Source organism: Camellia sinensis, chromosome 8 (assembly GCF_055761805.1).
Source record: "Camellia sinensis isolate YWXY chromosome 8, ASM5576180v1, whole genome shotgun sequence".
NCBI lineage: Eukaryota > Viridiplantae > Streptophyta > Magnoliopsida > Ericales > Theaceae > Camellia > Camellia sinensis.
Window position 1 is genome coordinate 179447727 of NC_138968.1, and position 20013 is coordinate 179467739.

Here is a 20013-nt window from a genome sequence, read left to right on the forward strand (position 1 = left end):
TGCTTATCGTTTAACACCCCCCTCACTGCTTAAACCAAGTGAGATGGTTTTTACCATGGCCGAATTCCAACATGACCGAAGTAATCATAGCTATGCTGAGCCTCGGAGTAGGCCGAACTATAATTAGTTCGGTTCTTACTTTTACTCCTCCTTATCTCGGTGTTCTCATGTACAAACCATGGTGTGTTTAGACCGAGCTACCGAGTAGCAAGGTTCTGACCGTTCTAACCACAATACGCCATGACCGGACTAACTCATCCACCGGCCTAACTCCAAGTTGATACCGGACCGGAGTAACTTTACATTTCTCTCGGGCCAGAGTAATTTTGTACCTCTCTTGGGCCGGAGTAACTTTGCGGCCTTTTTTACTCAGTCCTTCGTATTGTGGGCCATAATGACCCTCTCCCAGCTCGACCCAATTTTTACAAAAATTACCCTCTCATTTTAAATTATATATATTATTTGAAGGTATCTCTCTGTTTTAGAGAAAGGTGCATCAATATTCGGATGTAGAGAGGAATCTGTATAAGCACAAATGCATGATTCTAACTTCAGCTATTAATTTTTTTTAGTCTTAATATAATGTAAAAATATTTATAACCAATTAATATTACAAAGATTTTTAGAGCAGTTGGCTCACCTGCTCCTAGGTCCATTCCTACTTGAGCATATTCATGTTTTTTTTTTTTTTTTTTTTGTGAACAGCAGCATATGCATATATTTATAAAAATTATAAGGGACAGCTATTACAAATTGCAGAGTCAGCTTTATAAAGAAAAGAGAAAAAAGTCAGCTTTAGAAAAAGAAAGAAAAAAAAAATGCTTACATATCTTAAGAATGCCCCTATTTCAATCAGAATTCAATTAATTGTTCATTATATTATTCAAAGAATCAATGTGCCTTGCCCAACTCAACCTACAATATACTCAATTTTATGATTAGCAACTTCTTCATCAATCTTATTGAAGTTCTTCATAGTGAAGTAGAGTAATGAACTTCTATGTTATATGTCTCTGTTTACAAGCTATCGAATCCAAAACATGTTTTTGCCTATATTGGACATAACTTTTTCTATCTTTTTATGATTATTTTTCAATTTCATTTATTTTATTTTATTTTATTTTTATGGATTTTCTGTTTTCTTTAAAAAAAAATAAATAAATAAAAAGTGGAAAGTAACAGCATCCACATTTTTGGACTATTGGCCTTGGGCACCTTGTTTGTGAATAATGGTATTGCAGATACAGACTTACTTATATTATTGACATGGGGGTGCTGCTGTGCCCCTCGTGGAGACTTGTTCCAAATCTCTTTCGGTAATCTGAACTATTTCTATTGTATGATTTGTTGAGAATATTATTCATATAAAAAATTTAGTTAATCGGATATTCGTAATCCTATGATTAAATCTTAATTATTTTTAAAAAATTATCAAAATTATGTTAATCATTAATTTTTAAAAAACATACGTGCTCTTGTTATAAGGTTATAGATATCCAATCAACTTAATTTTTTACATAAATGATTTATTCAACGAACTCTACAATATAAACCGTTTGAATTATCAAAAGAAACTTAGGATGATCCTCCAGAAGAGGGCACAACAGCCTATATATTATAGACTAATTAGTATTATAGATCTAAGTAATTGCTATTAATTAAGAAAAAACTTGAAAAAGTGAGAAAGCCTTTAATTGCCCTCTACATTGGAAAGTTCCAGTTGGAACTTGGACTGTCGTAGATATATTAAAATCAATAATGCTACATTTATCAAATTTAAAGGTTGTTTGGAATGACCTAAATAAGTATACTTTATATTTTTTTATGAAAAAATGTGTGAAAAAATAGAGAGGTGATGTGATAAAAAAAAATAAAAAAATAGATTATTTTTAAGTTGCCAAACTTAACCTTTGAATTGTCTGAATTTGTTCATATTAGTCGTCTGACAGATTAATTGTCTAATCATTCGAATGATAGGAGGTGACGATTGTAATCATAATAGAGGAGGATAAAACCAATCTTCCCATAAGTCATTTAACTAACACAAAATTCGAACAATAACAAATTCAATAAATAATCATTTCACTACTAAAATATAAGAACCCCCTTATTCTTTGCTTTCTCCCAAAGAAATTCCAAGATCTAAAAACATGGGCTTGACAACATTTGGTGTTTTCTTCCTCCATTTTATCACAAGTTGGACCCACAACAAGCTGAGAATGGAAACACCTTATAACTTATTTTAATATAACAGTTAAATTATTTGGTATAATTTTTATTTATAATTTATTAGAAAAAAATAGTTTAAATAAGTTTTTTTTTTTTTAAAAAAAAAGGCTAATTTTTCAAAAATTAGGTGAGAGATACTTTAATTTATGCTTTTTGATTTTCAATTTTTAACTTAAAATAATCTCCAACAAACAACCCCAATAAACTCCATTAGAAGTGTTCATAGACCAGCTTAATTCTATTTTGAAGCTAACCTCAAACTAAATTGTAATTTTAAAATTTAATAATTAAACTAAACCAAATTAAATTGCATTGCTTTAAGGACTCAAAACGGTATGAAAACTATGGGTAAAATAGTTGATCATAATCTATCTCAAAAAATATAAATAAAATAAAACTTGCCGGTTAGCAAATGACTATTTAGCTTACAAAAAAAATAAATAAATCTTACCCAACTTTTTCACCAACAAATAAATAATTTTTTTAACATTTATCATAAGTATCAGTTTTTTTAATAATTGTTTTTTTAAATAATAAATATATATATATCAACCTATGAAATATAGGTATGGATACGAATATTAATACTGTTACGATATGGGTACGTCGATACAGTAAAATCTAAAAAAAAGTAAGGTACGGGAATGACTTGTTAGGCTTATAAAAAAATATTTATTTTTAATTTAGAGTAATGCAAAAACCAATTAAATGGTTTAATTTGTTAAGATCTAGCATATAATTAACATTTAATGTCAAAAGTAAAAGTATAAATCAAAATTAAATGTTAATATATTAAATAACTTACAAACCATATTTTAATTTTAAAATCATGCTAAGTATAAAACTTTAAAAAAAAAAAAAATTTAGTGAAAGGAGTTTTATCTTTATAGTAGAATAAAATATTATTTCAACTGATGTACGGTACGGCTTGAGTATATACTAGGTACGTCTGGGTATGTCAAAAATTAAGAAAAAAAAATTTAGGTATGTATTTCGTGTACTCGGTATGTATCTAGATGTACCAGACGAGGTACCATACGCCGATAAGTACCCGATATATTTTTTAAAATACCCATGCTTCATAGATATCAACAATGCTAGAAGCACAAAACCATTCACAAAAAATGTAATGAAAGGCTAAGATTAAATGCAATTATAAAAGGATCTACATTTAAAATAAATTGCATTCTATCATTGCATTTGTTTATAACCCATATTTTAATTACGTGTTATTAGCATTAGTGAAAGGTTTTTACTAACAAATAGCCAGAAAAATAATTGTAAAACTCAAAATACTTTTTATTAGTTTCAAAAAACATTTTTTATTCATTTGAAAATATTTTTTTAACTTTCTCACCATTTTAAAAATATTCTTTTTATACTAATCCCAAAATTAACACTTGTTAGCATTTAGGTTAACGAATAACTATTACATCAGTTTGATTCATAAATTTTGATTGAAATTTAAAAAAGAAAACAAATGAATAAAATATAAATAAAATGTAATTATATGTTACTTCTCTTTCTCTTTTTAAATTTCTTTCTAAATTTATGAACGAACGATCATTGGCGAATCCTTTCTAAATTTATGAACGAACGACCATTAGCGAATCCTTACCTTAATAATGAGGTATGCCAATACAAAACACCGACAGAGGTGACTTTAAACAAAGAGCACTATCAAGCACATGCCCATGCATTCCCATTGTCTCCCACTCACAAATGGTACTACGTGGTACTGTTCCGTACCTTAAGGGACATGAATGAACAAGTTACATTACAAACAAACGCGTCTTATGAAACAGATGAGATTTCTCTATCTCTCTCAATCTCTATTATAATCACCGACTACCGCGTTCTCTACAGATTAATAAGTCTATAAATGAGTGCACTCTTTTAGATATTTCATGCAGACATTGAAACTTGGTTTTGAGTCTTGATTGATAGATAATATATTATCAATTAACAATGGCGACCTTATTACTTTCTAATATTCCTTCTTCACTTTTGTTTTGGATGTTTTTACCTTTTGTGGGTATTGTTTTGAAGGGTGTCAATGGACAAGGTAACCGTTGGCTCAACGGTCATGCTACTTTCTATGGAGCCAATCAAAGTCCCACCACCCTTGGTAAGTGTTTGTTTTTAGTTTCTTATCTAAGTTAGGTCCCAATTGCCTCCTAAAATTAGGGTTAGGTTTTTCTCGAAATTAATTGGGGTTCACTTCAAAATTTTGTGAGTGTTAATGTATAATGTAATGTATAATTAATGTATATAGTATAATATATTACTCTGTTAATATATAATGTATATAGTATAATATATTACTCAACCTATAGGACAGAGCATAAGATTATTTCGGCTGCTTTCGGCCCCTTTTCTCTTTTATATGATTTTTCTCTCATGATGATGTTGTATAGCAGCTCCTATATAATGGAGCCTCTTCTTACAGTTTATATACATTGAATCAAAGAGCTTGCTTACTCTTTCAATGTCACTCTCTCAACATATTTCACAGTGAGAAATGTATAAGTTCTACAACAGTGGGGCTCACTTTGAGACTTACCAATTTTCATAAAATTTTGAATTTAGTATTGGAATCGGAGAGAAACTATTCTCATTTTGTAAGATGGGTAAGAGATGTTTTTCTTAAAAATAGCTAAAAGTTCTATTACTATCAAAATTAAGCAAGAAACTCAAGATTGGAATTGACTGAATTTTGGCAAAACTTCTCACTTTCTCATGATAAAACAAACACACAACTAGCATTTGAATTTGACTATTTGCAATAAAATAATAATAATATTTATACCATTGGAGTAACATTATTGAAATATAACATTTTAATATTATTTATTGTTAAAGTTTAGCTTTTTTTTTTTTTTTTTTTGATAACTCAGGTATCCCCAACCCGCTGATTTTAAGGGAAGCCAGGACTAATCCTGAGGGCCCTGAAGTTAACGACCGGGCAAACCTCCAGTGGCCCCAACCCGCTGTTAAAGTTTAGCTTTAATTGATCATTTTAGCAATGCATGCTCTATTAATGTACCAATTCAGATGTTGGTTGAATATTTTATTCGTACTCTAAAATGCCTTTCAATTTTTAGTATTAGAGAGTAGAATTACGAATTTATCTCTTTAGACTCCAATTCAAAATACATCGCCACAATGAAAATGTCTTACGTTGTCTTATATATTCATTCTAAATATCATCTAAAACCAATATGGAATGCTAACATAAACAAACTATGATATTTTCTTGTGAATATGAAAGATGATAATATGATCAAAGTTGTTTAATCTTGTGGTCAGGTGGAGCATGTGGTTATGATAACACATTCCATGCTGGATTTGGAATAAACACAGCAGCAGTAAGTGGTGCGCTCTTCAGAGGGGGTGAGGCATGTGGTGCTTGCTACCAACTCATGTGCGATTACAACCTCGACCCAAAGTGGTGTCTCCGCCGTGCAGTCACCACCATAACTGCCACCAACTTCTGCCCTCCGAACAACAATGGAGGGTGGTGCAATCTGCCACGTCAGCACTTCGACATGTCTATGCCTGCTTTCTTTCGCATTGCACGACAGGGCAATGAAGGCATTGTCCCTGTACTCTATAGAAGGTAATCCACTACAATATGTAATATATTAAAAAAATGATTTAGAAACAGAATTGTTATATATAAACTCTGTTGGAAATGGTTATAAAATTCTGGATAAAACCAGAATTTTTTCCTAAGTTCGGTCTATTTTTTAGGTGGGCCCCGAGTGTCGATTTACTCGGGTCAAAGTGGTAACGCGTTCTATGCCGCGTTGTGATTCACGTGGTATATTTGGTTGCTCAAAACCATTACCGAGTGAATGGGAAATTGAAGCCAAAGTGTGCTCCATGGAAATGGAGTTTTGGTGGAAATTCCTTAAGGTTGTAAATTGGCTTGTCCCACATTGATTTGGTGGGAAGTTTTGAAAGGGTTTATAAGGCTTAGGGTGAGATACTTGGGGTGTGCCCCAAGGGGTACCCAAGTGTTTTAGAGGGAGAGGTTATGGGCAAAATGGGCTAGACCCATTGGACCCAAAAATCACCACACACGCGCGCGCCGCCGCCGCCGTCCGTCCGGTCGGTCGGGCGGGCTGGGCCTGGGCTTGGGCTTGGGCGCGGGTGCATGGTGTGTGGTTGGGTTGGGCTTCTAATCTTTTTGGGCCAAAAACATTTGAATTTAATTTTATTTTTTATTAAAATAAAATCCAGAATTCAAATTAAATTGGTTTGGATTTTTTGTACATCCAAACAGGGCCCTTCCCGTTTTCAAACAGAAATAAACTGTTTTGGAATTAGTGTACATCCAAACAGAGCCCTTCCCGTTTTCAAACAGAAATAAACTGTTTTGGAATTAATGCACACCCAAACAGGGCCCTTCCCGTTTTACTATCTGTTTGAATTGATTCAAATCTGTTTGAATTCAAAACCCAACAGGTATGATACCTGTTCAATTCAAAACAAAGAGTCACCTTCACATCTATAAATAGGACCACCCTCATTTGGATTTTGTAACTCTAATTCTCGTTCTTCATAATTCTGCAAACTTCCTCTTCATTTTGCTGCATTATTTTCTTGTCAGAGAGAGTATAAACACTTAGTGTGTTCGTAAGGCAAACAATTTGTAGTGCTGCTATTGTTTGTAGTAGATCATTTTATCCTGGGAGATAGACGTCCAAATTCTGAAAGCACCGTGGAGAGGACGAATCTGTCTTAAGGACACAGTGTCAAACACTGGACTTGATCAAATAATTATTCGAAGAAATTAAATCAAGTAAGTTATTTAATTACTTTCAGGGTTGTTTTTATTTGTTTATTTATTCAGATTTTAATTTTGTTTTTGTAACAAAATAAAATCTGTTTTGTTTTTATTTATTTATTTTTATTTCGAGTTTGATTTTTGTAATCAAACATATTCTCTCCTTTTCTTTATTTCTTTATATTCTGGTTGTTGTTTTGTACACAACAGAATTAAATCTTTTTAAATACAGTGAAGATTTTCCAACAATCTTAAGACAGACCATTTTTGGGTATCTTCATTGTATTTAATTTTCTGTGTTTTCAAATTAATATTCTGGTTGGAAATACAAATAGTGATTTATGCTATTTGACAGATAGTAGTAATATACTGTCTCTTTTCTTTGACAACTACTAGTAGTACGATACTGGTGTCATTAACAATTCAGAATATTATTTGGTATTACAGAAAATTCTTGTGATATTTTATTTTTCTGGTTTTAGTAACTAGAAAATTAATTTGTGTTTTAATTTGTTCTGATTTTTGTAATCAGATAGTTTTGTGGTATTTTATTTTCTAGTTTCAGTAACAAGGAAAATAAAATTGCAGTATTTTCTAGTTTTAGTAACAAGAAAAATAAAATGATTTTGTGTTATAATTTATTTTCTGGTTTAAGTAACTAGAAAATTAAGTTGTGGTTTGGTTTTCTGATTTTTGTAATCAGATATTATTTCGGTATTTTATTTTACTAGTTTTAGTAACAAGGAAAATAAAATTATTTTGTATTGTAATTTATTTTCTGGTTTTAGTAACTAGAAAATTAATTTTGTTAATCAATCATGTAACTCTGTGACTTGGTCACAATCTGTTATTTTTGTAAGTAACTTATGGTTTCGTTTGATAGACCACTTATTTTTGAACCCTTTGTGAAAAGGTGTTAATTCTTTTGACTTTATCATAGTTCATCGTGAGTATACATGGAAGAATTTGTTTCTAGAGTAAAATATTAGTTTTACAAACTAATTTTATTTTATTATAATGTGGATTCATAGTCTTGAATTGTTTCTGCTCTTGAGTCAGAAAAAATATATATATATATATATATATTCACAAGAACATTTTAATGCATATTTAATTTGTTTATTTATGTACAAATCAAACTTATTAAATGAAGGTATGTTTTGTCATTTTAAAGTTTAATGTTTAAATGCGTTGGATTTTATTTATGAGTTGAGAATTCTTTTATTTCATGGTGCAAGCGATGGGATCACGCATGATTAATTTATTTTGTTGATTCATTATTTTTAGTTGATACGTTTGATATGCATGTATGATATCTACTCAAGTTATTTCTTAACAATAATTTCAAGTGATTTGGAATGATAAATTGTTATGTCGACTTTGGACATTAGCAGGTTAATTTAAATATTTCTAATCAATTTTGAATGGGTGTTTAAATACCAAAGAAATTTAAACATGAAGATGTTTGTAATTTTATCGGTCCGTTTAATTGGGAAGAAATTTAAGAAATTTTTATGTTGATTATTGAATTATGTGACATGAGATGTCATTAATAATTATTTTACTTGCGTAGTAGAATTTATTAAATCATGAACCATTTTATTAATATGGGGGTGTATCTCTTGCATTAGTTGAGATAATTTAATTTTCTTCTGTCACAAATATTTTTATGACAGTGACATTTATTTGTTATTAAGTTGCAAGAATGTATACAATCAAATGGGTTTTTGAATTGTTTGATTCTTAGGCAAAATTTTTTATGAGGATATGATTTTGTCAAAACATTAATTCTGCCTGGAGTAGTCATAATTATTTTGGTTTTTTCTTGAATTTGTTTTAAAAATTCATTGATTTATAATAGAAGTAATAGGGGTGGTGAATATGATGCACCATTAAATGAATTTTGTGCACAACATGACATTATTCACCAAACTACAGCCCCTTATTCTCCACAGCAAAATGGAATTGCTGAAAGGAAGAATAGAACCCTAAAAGAAATGATGAATGCCATGTTACTAAGTTCAGGCTTACCACAGAACTTGTGGGGGGAAGCAATTTTGTCTGCTAATTATGTTCTTAATCGAATACCCCACAAGAAAACCAAAAGCATTCCTTTTGAATTGTGGAAAGGTCGACCACCTTCCTACAAATACTTAAAAGTGTGGGGGTGTTTGGCAAAAGTTGAAGTACCTGTTCCTAAAAAGACTAAAATTGGACCAAAAACAGTAGATTGTGTGTTTATTGGTTATGCTCAGAATAGTAGTGCATATCGGTTTCTGACTTATAAATCAGATATACCTGATATAAATGTGAACACTATTATAGAGTCAAGGAATGCTGTGTTTTTTGAACATGTCTTTCCTTACAAGAAAGGACAGGAATTAAGTTCACAGAAAAGAACTTATGATTGTACACAAAGTCAAGAGACTAATGACAATCAAACACAAGAGACTAGTAATAGTCTCGACCAACAGGATTTAACTAATGATGAACCAAGACCGAGTATAAAGAGCGAGAACATCAAAATCCTTTGGTCCAGATTTTCTGACATACTTGTTAGAAAATGAACCTCAAAGCTTTAAGGCAGCAATGACAGGTCCTGAAGCACCTTTGTGGAAAGAGGCTGTTAATAATGAAATTGAATCCATTATGCAGAATCATACTTGGGAATTGGTGGATCTTCCACCAGGTTCTAAACCTCTTGGATATAAATGGATATTCAAGAGAAAAATGAAAACAGATGGTTCAATTGACAAGTATAAAGCAAGACTTGTTGTTAAAGGTTACAGACAAAAGGAAGGTCTGGACTATTTTGACACATATTCCCCTGTGACAAGAATAACATCCATTCGCATGCTTATTGCTATAGCAGCGTTGTTTAATTTAGAAATACATCAAATGGATGTTAAGACAGCTTTCTTAAACGGTGATCTAAATGAAGAGATCTATATGGAACAACCCGAAGGGTTTGTAGTATCAGGGCAAGAAAAGAAAGTTTGTCGACTTGTAAAATCCCTTTATGGATTAAAACAAGCACCTAAGTAATGGCATGAAAAATTTGATCATGCAATGCTTACTAATGGGTTTAAGATAAACGAATGTGACAAATGCGTCTATGTTAAAAACACTGACCAAGGATATGTCATAGTTTGTCTTTATGTGGATGACATGCTTATCAATGGAAGCAGTCAAAACATGATCAAATCAACTAAGCAGATGCTTAACAAAAGATTTGATATGAAAGATATGGGGGTCGCAGATGTTATTTTAGGAATGAAAATTACTAAAACATCTGAAGGATATGCATTATCTCAATCTCATTATATTGAGAAAATTCTTGATAAATTTATCAAGGATGATTTGAATTTAGCTAGAACACCTATAGACATCAGTCTTTATTTATCGAAAAATAAATGTGATGCAGTGTCTCAGTTAAAATACTCCCAAATCATTGGAAGCCTAATGTACCTAATGAATTGTACTCTATGCTATCAGTAAATTGAGTAGGTACACTAGCAACCCTGGAGAAGACCATTGGAAAGCGATCATTCGAGTTCTTAGATATCTAAGATTTACTCGTGATCATGGTTTGAACTTTACTCGATATCCAGCAGTACTCGAAGGTTATTGTGATGCCAATTAGATATCGGATACTAAAGATTCAAAATCCACTAGTGGATATGTCTTTACTCTAGGAGGCGCTGCTGTTTCTTGGAAGTCCACGAAACAAACTTGCATCGCACGTTCCACAATGGAATCCGAGTTCATTGCTTTAGACAAAGCAGGTGAAGAAGCAGAATGGCTTCGTCACTTCTTAGAAGACATTCCAATGTGGCCAAAACCTGTGCCAGCTATTTGCATTCATTGTGATAGTCAATCTGCAATAGGCAGGGCACAGAATCACATGTATAACGGTAAGTCACGACATATACGTCGTCGACATAATACCGTAAGGCAATTGTTGTCAAACGGAATAATCTCAATAGATTATATAAAATCTAAAGAGAATATTGCGGATCCGTTAACAAAAGGTTTGACAAAAGAGCTAGTGTATAGTTCATCAAAGGGGATGGGATTAAAGCCTATTACATAAGAGTCGTCATAATGGTAACCCTACTTATATGACTGGAGATCCCAAGAACTAAGTTCAAAGGGACAACTAAGTTATGTATGACTCGCCAGAAATCACCAAGGGATTAAACTTCCTACCCATTCCTATGGTGAGAGTGATATCTGCAACATATGTTGTCTGCAGGGGTATAAGGATAAGCTTAGCTTTTAATGATTACTTATATCTTGATTAAGACATAAAATCAAGACGAGTATAAGGAGATACTCACAATAAGAATCACCTATATGAGTGTTGAACTGGGGCCGGTTCTATGAGAATGAAGAAGGCTACATTCTCTAGAAATACTCATGAAAACCAGGTGCGTTCAAGGCCAAAATGAACACAACAGTGAGAACCACGATGTGTTAGAAGATATTTTGTGTGAAATCTATTGTCTTGGCTTACACAAACGGCTGAACAATTCAAGGCATCGCGTCCATTGGTTAGCCAGTAAGTCCGATAGGTTATCACTAGGGAAGGTTCAAGGCCGAAAACTACCTATCCTGATGCAAGATATTTTCGACTTATACTCTTTCGATAAATCTGCATATTGTTGCATTTTCGTTGTCATCAAATTCCATTCATGTGGGGGATTGTTGGAAATGGTTATAAAATTCTGGATAAAACCAGAATTTTTTCCTAAGTTCGGTCTATTTTTTAGGTGGGCCCCGAGTGTCGATTTACTCGGGTCAAAGTGGTAACGCGTTCTATGCCGCGTTGTGATTCACGTGGTATATTTGGTTGCTCAAAACCATTACCGAGTGAATGGGAAATTGAAGCCAAAGTGTGCTCCATGGAAATGGAGTTTTGGTGGAAATTCCTTAAGGTTGTAAATTGGCTTGTCCCACATTGATTTGGTGGGAAGTTTTGAAAGGGTTTATAAGGCTTAGGGTGAGATACTTGGGGTGTGCCCCAAGGGGTACCCAAGTGTTTTAGAGGGAGAGGTTATGGGCAAAATGGGCTAGACCCATTGGACCCAAAAATCACCACACACGCGCGCGCCGCCGCCGCCGTCCGTCCGGTCGGTCGGGCGGGCTGGGCCTGGGCTTGGGCGCGGGTGCGGGTGGTTGTGGTTGGGTTGGCTTCTAATCTTTTTGGGCCAAAAACATTTGAATTTAATTTTATTTTTTATTAAAATAAAATCCAGAATTCAAATTAAATTGGTTTGGATTTTTTGTACATCCAAACAGGGCCCTTCCCGTTTTCAAACAGAAATAAACTGTTTTGGAATTAGTGTACATCCAAACAGAGCCCTTCCCGTTTTCAAACAGAAATAAACTGTTTTGGAATTAATGCACACCCAAACAGGGCCCTTCCCGTTTTACTATCTGTTTGAATTGATTCAAATCTGTTTGAATTCAAAACCCAACAGGTATGATACCTGTTCAATTCAAAACAAAGAGTCACCTTCACATCTATAAATAGGACCACCCTCATTTGGATTTTGTAACTCTAATTCTCGTTCTTCATAATTCTGCAAACTTCCTCTTCATTTTGCTGCATTATTTTCTTGTCAGAGAGAGTATAAACACTTAGTGTGTTCGTAAGGCAAACAATTTGTAGTGCTGCTATTGTTTGTAGTAGATCATTTTATCCTGGGAGATAGACGTCCAAATTCTGAAAGCACCGTGGAGAGGACGAATCTGTCTTAAGGACACAGTGTCAAACACTGGACTTGATCAAATAATTATTCGAAGAAATTAAATCAAGTAAGTTATTTAATTACTTTCAGGGTTGTTTTTATTTGTTTATTTATTCAGATTTTAATTTTGTTTTTGTAACAAAATAAAATCTGTTTTGTTTTTATTTATTTATTTTTATTTCGAGTTTGATTTTTGTAATCAAACATATTCTCTCCTTTTCTTTATTTCTTTATATTCTGGTTGTTGTTTTGTACACAACAGAATTAAATCTTTTTAAATACAGTGAAGATTTTCCAACAATCTTAAGACAGACCATTTTTGGGTATCTTCATTGTATTTAATTTTCTGTGTTTTCAAATTAATATTCTGGTTGGAAATACAAATAGTGATTTATGCTATTTGACAGATAGTAGTAATATACTGTCTCTTTTCTTTGACAACTACTAGTAGTACGATACTGGTGTCATTAACAATTCAGAATATTATTTGGTATTACAGAAAATTCTTGTGATATTTTATTTTTCTGGTTTTAGTAACTAGAAAATTAATTTGTGTTTTAATTTGTTCTGATTTTTGTAATCAGATAGTTTTGTGGTATTTTATTTTCTAGTTTCAGTAACAAGGAAAATAAAATTGCAGTATTTTCTAGTTTTAGTAACAAGAAAAATAAAATGATTTTGTGTTATAATTTATTTTCTGGTTTAAGTAACTAGAAAATTAAGTTGTGGTTTGGTTTTCTGATTTTTGTAATCAGATATTATTTCGGTATTTTATTTTACTAGTTTTAGTAACAAGGAAAATAAAATTATTTTGTATTGTAATTTATTTTCTGGTTTTAGTAACTAGAAAATTAATTTTGTTAATCAATCATGTAACTCTGTGACTTGGTCACAATCTGTTATTTTTGTAAGTAACTTATGGTTTCGTTTGATAGACCACTTATTTTTGAACCCTTTGTGAAAAGGTGTTAATTCTTTTGACTTTATCATAGTTCATCGTGAGTATACATGGAAGAATTTGTTTCTAGAGTAAAATATTAGTTTTACAAACTAATTTTATTTTATTATAATGTGGATTCATAGTCTTGAATTGTTTCTGCTCTTGAGTCAGAAAAAATATATATATATATATATATATTCACAAGAACATTTTAATGCATATTTAATTTGTTTATTTATGTACAAATCAAACTTATTAAATGAAGGTATGTTTTGTCATTTTAAAGTTTAATGTTTAAATGCGTTGGATTTTATTTATGAGTTGAGAATTCTTTTATTTCATGGTGCAAGCGATGGGATCACGCATGATTAATTTATTTTGTTGATTCATTATTTTTAGTTGATACGTTTGATATGCATGTATGATATCTACTCAAGTTATTTCTTAACAATAATTTCAAGTGATTTGGAATGATAAATTGTTATGTCGACTTTGGACATTAGCAGGTTAATTTAAATATTTCTAATCAATTTTGAATGGGTGTTTAAATACCAAAGAAATTTAAACATGAAGATGTTTGTAATTTTATCGGTCCGTTTAATTGGGAAGAAATTTAAGAAATTTTTATGTTGATTATTGAATTATGTGACATGAGATGTCATTAATAATTATTTTACTTGCGTAGTAGAATTTATTAAATCATGAACCATTTTATTAATATGGGGGTGTATCTCTTGCATTAGTTGAGATAATTTAATTTTCTTCTGTCACAAATATTTTTATGACAGTGACATTTATTTGTTATTAAGTTGCAAGAATGTATACAATCAAATGGGTTTTTGAATTGTTTGATTCTTAGGCAAAATTTTTTATGAGGATATGATTTTGTCAAAACATTAATTCTGCCTGGAGTAGTCATAATTATTTTGGTTTTTTCTTGAATTTGTTTTAAAAATTCATTGATTTATAATAGAAGTAATAGGGGTGGTGAATATGATGCACCATTAAATGAATTTTGTGCACAACATGACATTATTCACCAAACTACAGCCCCTTATTCTCCACAGCAAAATGGAATTGCTGAAAGGAAGAATAGAACCCTAAAAGAAATGATGAATGCCATGTTACTAAGTTCAGGCTTACCACAGAACTTGTGGGGGGAAGCAATTTTGTCTGCTAATTATGTTCTTAATCGAATACCCCACAAGAAAACCAAAAGCATTCCTTTTGAATTGTGGAAAGGTCGACCACCTTCCTACAAATACTTAAAAGTGTGGGGGTGTTTGGCAAAAGTTGAAGTACCTGTTCCTAAAAAGACTAAAATTGGACCAAAAACAGTAGATTGTGTGTTTATTGGTTATGCTCAGAATAGTAGTGCATATCGGTTTCTGACTTATAAATCAGATATACCTGATATAAATGTGAACACTATTATAGAGTCAAGGAATGCTGTGTTTTTTGAACATGTCTTTCCTTACAAGAAAGGACAGGAATTAAGTTCACAGAAAAGAACTTATGATTGTACACAAAGTCAAGAGACTAATGACAATCAAACACAAGAGACTAGTAATAGTCTCGACCAACAGGATTTAACTAATGATGAACCAAGACCGAGTATAAAGAGCGAGAACATCAAAATCCTTTGGTCCAGATTTTCTGACATACTTGTTAGAAAATGAACCTCAAAGCTTTAAGGCAGCAATGACAGGTCCTGAAGCACCTTTGTGGAAAGAGGCTGTTAATAATGAAATTGAATCCATTATGCAGAATCATACTTGGGAATTGGTGGATCTTCCACCAGGTTCTAAACCTCTTGGATATAAATGGATATTCAAGAGAAAAATGAAAACAGATGGTTCAATTGACAAGTATAAAGCAAGACTTGTTGTTAAAGGTTACAGACAAAAGGAAGGTCTGGACTATTTTGACACATATTCCCCTGTGACAAGAATAACATCCATTCGCATGCTTATTGCTATAGCAGCGTTGTTTAATTTAGAAATACATCAAATGGATGTTAAGACAGCTTTCTTAAACGGTGATCTAAATGAAGAGATCTATATGGAACAACCCGAAGGGTTTGTAGTATCAGGGCAAGAAAAGAAAGTTTGTCGACTTGTAAAATCCCTTTATGGATTAAAACAAGCACCTAAGTAATGGCATGAAAAATTTGATCATGCAATGCTTACTAATGGGTTTAAGATAAACGAATGTGACAAATGCGTCTATGTTAAAAACACTGACCAAGGATATGTCATAGTTTGTCTTTATGTGGATGACATGCTTATCAATGGAAGCAGTCAAAACATGATCAAATCAACTAAGCAGATGCTTAACAAAAGATTTGATATGAAAGATATGGGGGTCGCAGATGTTATTTTAGGAATGAAAATTACTAAAACATCTGAAGGATATGCATTATCTCAATCTCATTATATTGAGAAAATTCTTGATAAATTTATCAAGGATGATTTGAATTTAGCTAGAACACCTATAGACATCAGTCTTTATTTATCGAAAAATAAATGTGATGCAGTGTCTCAGTTAAAATACTCCCAAATCATTGGAAGCCTAATGTACCTAATGAATTGTACTCTATGCTATCAGTAAATTGAGTAGGTACACTAGCAACCCTGGAGAAGACCATTGGAAAGCGATCATTCGAGTTCTTAGATATCTAAGATTTACTCGTGATCATGGTTTGAACTTTACTCGATATCCAGCAGTACTCGAAGGTTATTGTGATGCCAATTAGATATCGGATACTAAAGATTCAAAATCCACTAGTGGATATGTCTTTACTCTAGGAGGCGCTGCTGTTTCTTGGAAGTCCACGAAACAAACTTGCATCGCACGTTCCACAATGGAATCCGAGTTCATTGCTTTAGACAAAGCAGGTGAAGAAGCAGAATGGCTTCGTCACTTCTTAGAAGACATTCCAATGTGGCCAAAACCTGTGCCAGCTATTTGCATTCATTGTGATAGTCAATCTGCAATAGGCAGGGCACAGAATCACATGTATAACGGTAAGTCACGACATATACGTCGTCGACATAATACCGTAAGGCAATTGTTGTCAAACGGAATAATCTCAATAGATTATATAAAATCTAAAGAGAATATTGCGGATCCGTTAACAAAAGGTTTGACAAAAGAGCTAGTGTATAGTTCATCAAAGGGGATGGGATTAAAGCCTATTACATAAGAGTCGTCATAATGGTAACCCTACTTATATGACTGGAGATCCCAAGAACTAAGTTCAAAGGGACAACTAAGTTATGTATGACTCGCCAGAAATCACCAAGGGATTAAACTTCCTACCCATTCCTATGGTGAGAGTGATATCTGCAACATATGTTGTCTGCAGGGGTATAAGGATAAGCTTAGCTTTTAATGATTACTTATATCTTGATTAAGACATAAAATCAAGACGAGTATAAGGAGATACTCACAATAAGAATCACCTATATGAGTGTTGAACTGGGGCCGGTTCTATGAGAATGAAGAAGGCTACATTCTCTAGAAATACTCATGAAAACCAGGTGCGTTCAAGGCCAAAATGAACACAACAGTGAGAACCACGATGTGTTAGAAGATATTTTGTGTGAAATCTATTGTCTTGGCTTACACAAACGGCTGAACAATTCAAGGCATCGCGTCCATTGGTTAGCCAGTAAGTCCGATAGGTTATCACTAGGGAAGGTTCAAGGCCGAAAACTACCTATCCTGATGCAAGATATTTTCGACTTATACTCTTTCGATAAATCTGCATATTGTTGCATTTTCGTTGTCATCAAATTCCATTCATGTGGGGGATTGTTGGAAATGGTTATAAAATTCTGGATAAAACCAGAATTTTTTCCTAAGTTCGGTCTATTTTTTAGGTGGGCCCCGAGTGTCGATTTACTCGGGTCAAAGTGGTAACGCGTTCTATGCCGCGTTGTGATTCACGTGGTATATTTGGTTGCTCAAAACCATTACCGAGTGAATGGGAAATTGAAGCCAAAGTGTGCTCCATGGAAATGGAGTTTTGGTGGAAATTCCTTAAGGTTGTAAATTGGCTTGTCCCACATTGATTTGGTGGGAAGTTTTGAAAGGGTTTATAAGGCTTAGGGTGAGATACTTGGGGTGTGCCCCAAGGGGTACCCAAGTGTTTTAGAGGGAGAGGTTATGGGCAAAATGGGCTAGACCCATTGGACCCAAAAATCACCACACACGCGCGCGCCGCCGCCGCCGTCCGTCCGGTCGGTCGGGCGGGCTGGGCCTGGGCTTGGGCGCGGGTGCGGGTGCATGGTGTGTGGTTGGGTTGGGCTTCTAATCTTTTTGGGCCAAAAACATTTGAATTTAATTTTATTTTTTATTAAAATAAAATCCAGAATTCAAATTAAATTGGTTTGGATTTTTTGTACATCCAAACAGGGCCCTTCCCGTTTTCAAACAGAAATAAACTGTTTTGGAATTAGTGTACATCCAAACAGAGCCCTTCCCGTTTTCAAACAGAAATAAACTGTTTTGGAATTAATGCACACCCAAACAGGGCCCTTCCCGTTTTACTATCTGTTTGAATTGATTCAAATCTGTTTGAATTCAAAACCCAACAGGTATGATACCTGTTCAATTCAAAACAAAGAGTCACCTTCACATCTATAAATAGGACCACCCTCATTTGGATTTTGTAACTCTAATTCTCGTTCTTCATAATTCTGCAAACTTCCTCTTCATTTTGCTGCATTATTTTCTTGTCAGAGAGAGTATAAACACTTAGTGTGTTCGTAAGGCAAACAATTTGTAGTGCTGCTATTGTTTGTAGTAGATCATTTTATCCTGGGAGATAGACGTCCAAATTCTGAAAGCACCGTGGAGAGGACGAATCTGTCTTAAGGACACAGTGTCAAACACTGGACTTGATCAAATAATTATTCGAAGAAATTAAATCAAGTAAGTTATTTAATTACTTTCAGGGTTGTTTTTATTTGTTTATTTATTCAGATTTTAATTTTGTTTTTGTAACAAAATAAAATCTGTTTTGTTTTTATTTATTTATTTTTATTTCGAGTTTGATTTTTGTAATCAAACATATTCTCTCCTTTTCTTTATTTCTTTATATTCTGGTTGTTGTTTTGTACACAACAGAATTAAATCTTTTTAAATACAGTGAAGATTTTCCAACAAACTCAACGTGAAATGATGTGAGAGTAGCATTTTAAAATTTAACTCACAATAATGGATTGTTTTTTATTTTTTGAAAAGCAAAGGAACACAAAATGACACATTATTTGCATGCAAAAATTTGTACAAAAAATTTATTTGTATGTCATTGACATTACCCAAAAACTAATGATACACAAATAAAATAACACATTTTAGCAAAAGAGGGTAACCATAACATGATGAAAAGCATAATACTACAATCACATAAAATTTTTCAAGAAAATGCGCAGAATACAATGTTGCTAGCACCAATTTGAACAGGCAAAACACATGTAATTTCTTATATTTTGAAGTTATTTTACTAATTATTAGTATAATATACATAATATTTATAATTTTTGCACACCCCTAGATCCATCCTTGACTAGCACTGTATTTTATTCACCTTTTCTAAAAAAAATAAAAATTATACATATGATTTGGATTGAAGGGTGGCATGTAGAAGGAAAGGAGGAGTTCGTTTTACCTTGAAAGGACAATCAAATTTCAACATGATTATGATCTCTAATGTGGGTGGTAGTGGAGATGTTAGGGCTGCATGGCTTCGGAGCTCCAGGACCCGAACTTGGGTGGGCATGCACCGAAACTGGGGCGCAAATTGGCAAAGCAATCTGGATCTTCGAACTCAAACTGTGTCTTTCAAACTCATGTTGGCTGATGGAAAAACTTCGGAGTTCTTCAATGTCGTCCCTTCATCATGGAAATTCGGACAGACTTTTGCTTCCCAAAATCAATTCACATAGTTTCTAGTATTATTAATTTCGAGACATTAACATGTCCAAGAACATGCATTTTTTGAATGGTTCAAGGACATATCATATCATATCATATAATTATTTATTTATTATTTACTATTATTATTTATTTAAAATACATATATATAAGTTTAAATATGTGACAGGTCTGTCATTTACAAGTGTATTATGAATTTGTAATTTTATTACTCATCACCCATTCATAAATAAAACAACTAATAAAAGAGATGCTTGATTATTTTGGATCACATTGTGTGCATTCTGTTATGAATTTTTTATATTTGGATTAAGTTTCATATATATATATATATATATATTAACTAACATATATCT

The 20013-nt window shown here is 32.7% G+C and overlaps 1 protein-coding gene across 1 annotated transcript; it reads left to right on the forward strand.

The window, feature by feature from the left end:
• The first annotated feature begins 3817 nt into the window (after positions 1-3817).
• Positions 3818-19683, forward strand: EXPA12 (expansin 12). Its single transcript, XM_082885843.1, has 4 exons — positions 3818-3859; positions 4177-4357; positions 5539-5848; positions 19356-19683. Exons 1-4 carry the CDS (start codon positions 3818-3820, stop codon positions 19666-19668), a joined length of 846 nt encoding a protein of 281 aa, XP_082741969.1. The 3' UTR covers positions 19669-19683.
• Positions 19684-20013: the final 330 nt, after the last annotated feature.

Coding starts and splice junctions, on each gene's coding strand:
- EXPA12 (XM_082885843.1), top strand. CDS start 3,818: ATGAACGAACGACCATTAGCGAATCCTTACCTTAATAATGAG. Junction 3,860..4,176: donor ATCCTTACCTTAATAATGAG/GTATGCCAATAC, acceptor CTTGATTGATAG/ATAATATATTATCAATTAAC. Junction 5,849..19,355: donor GTCCCTGTACTCTATAGAAG/GTAATCCACTAC, acceptor TTTGGATTGAAG/GGTGGCATGTAGAAGGAAAG.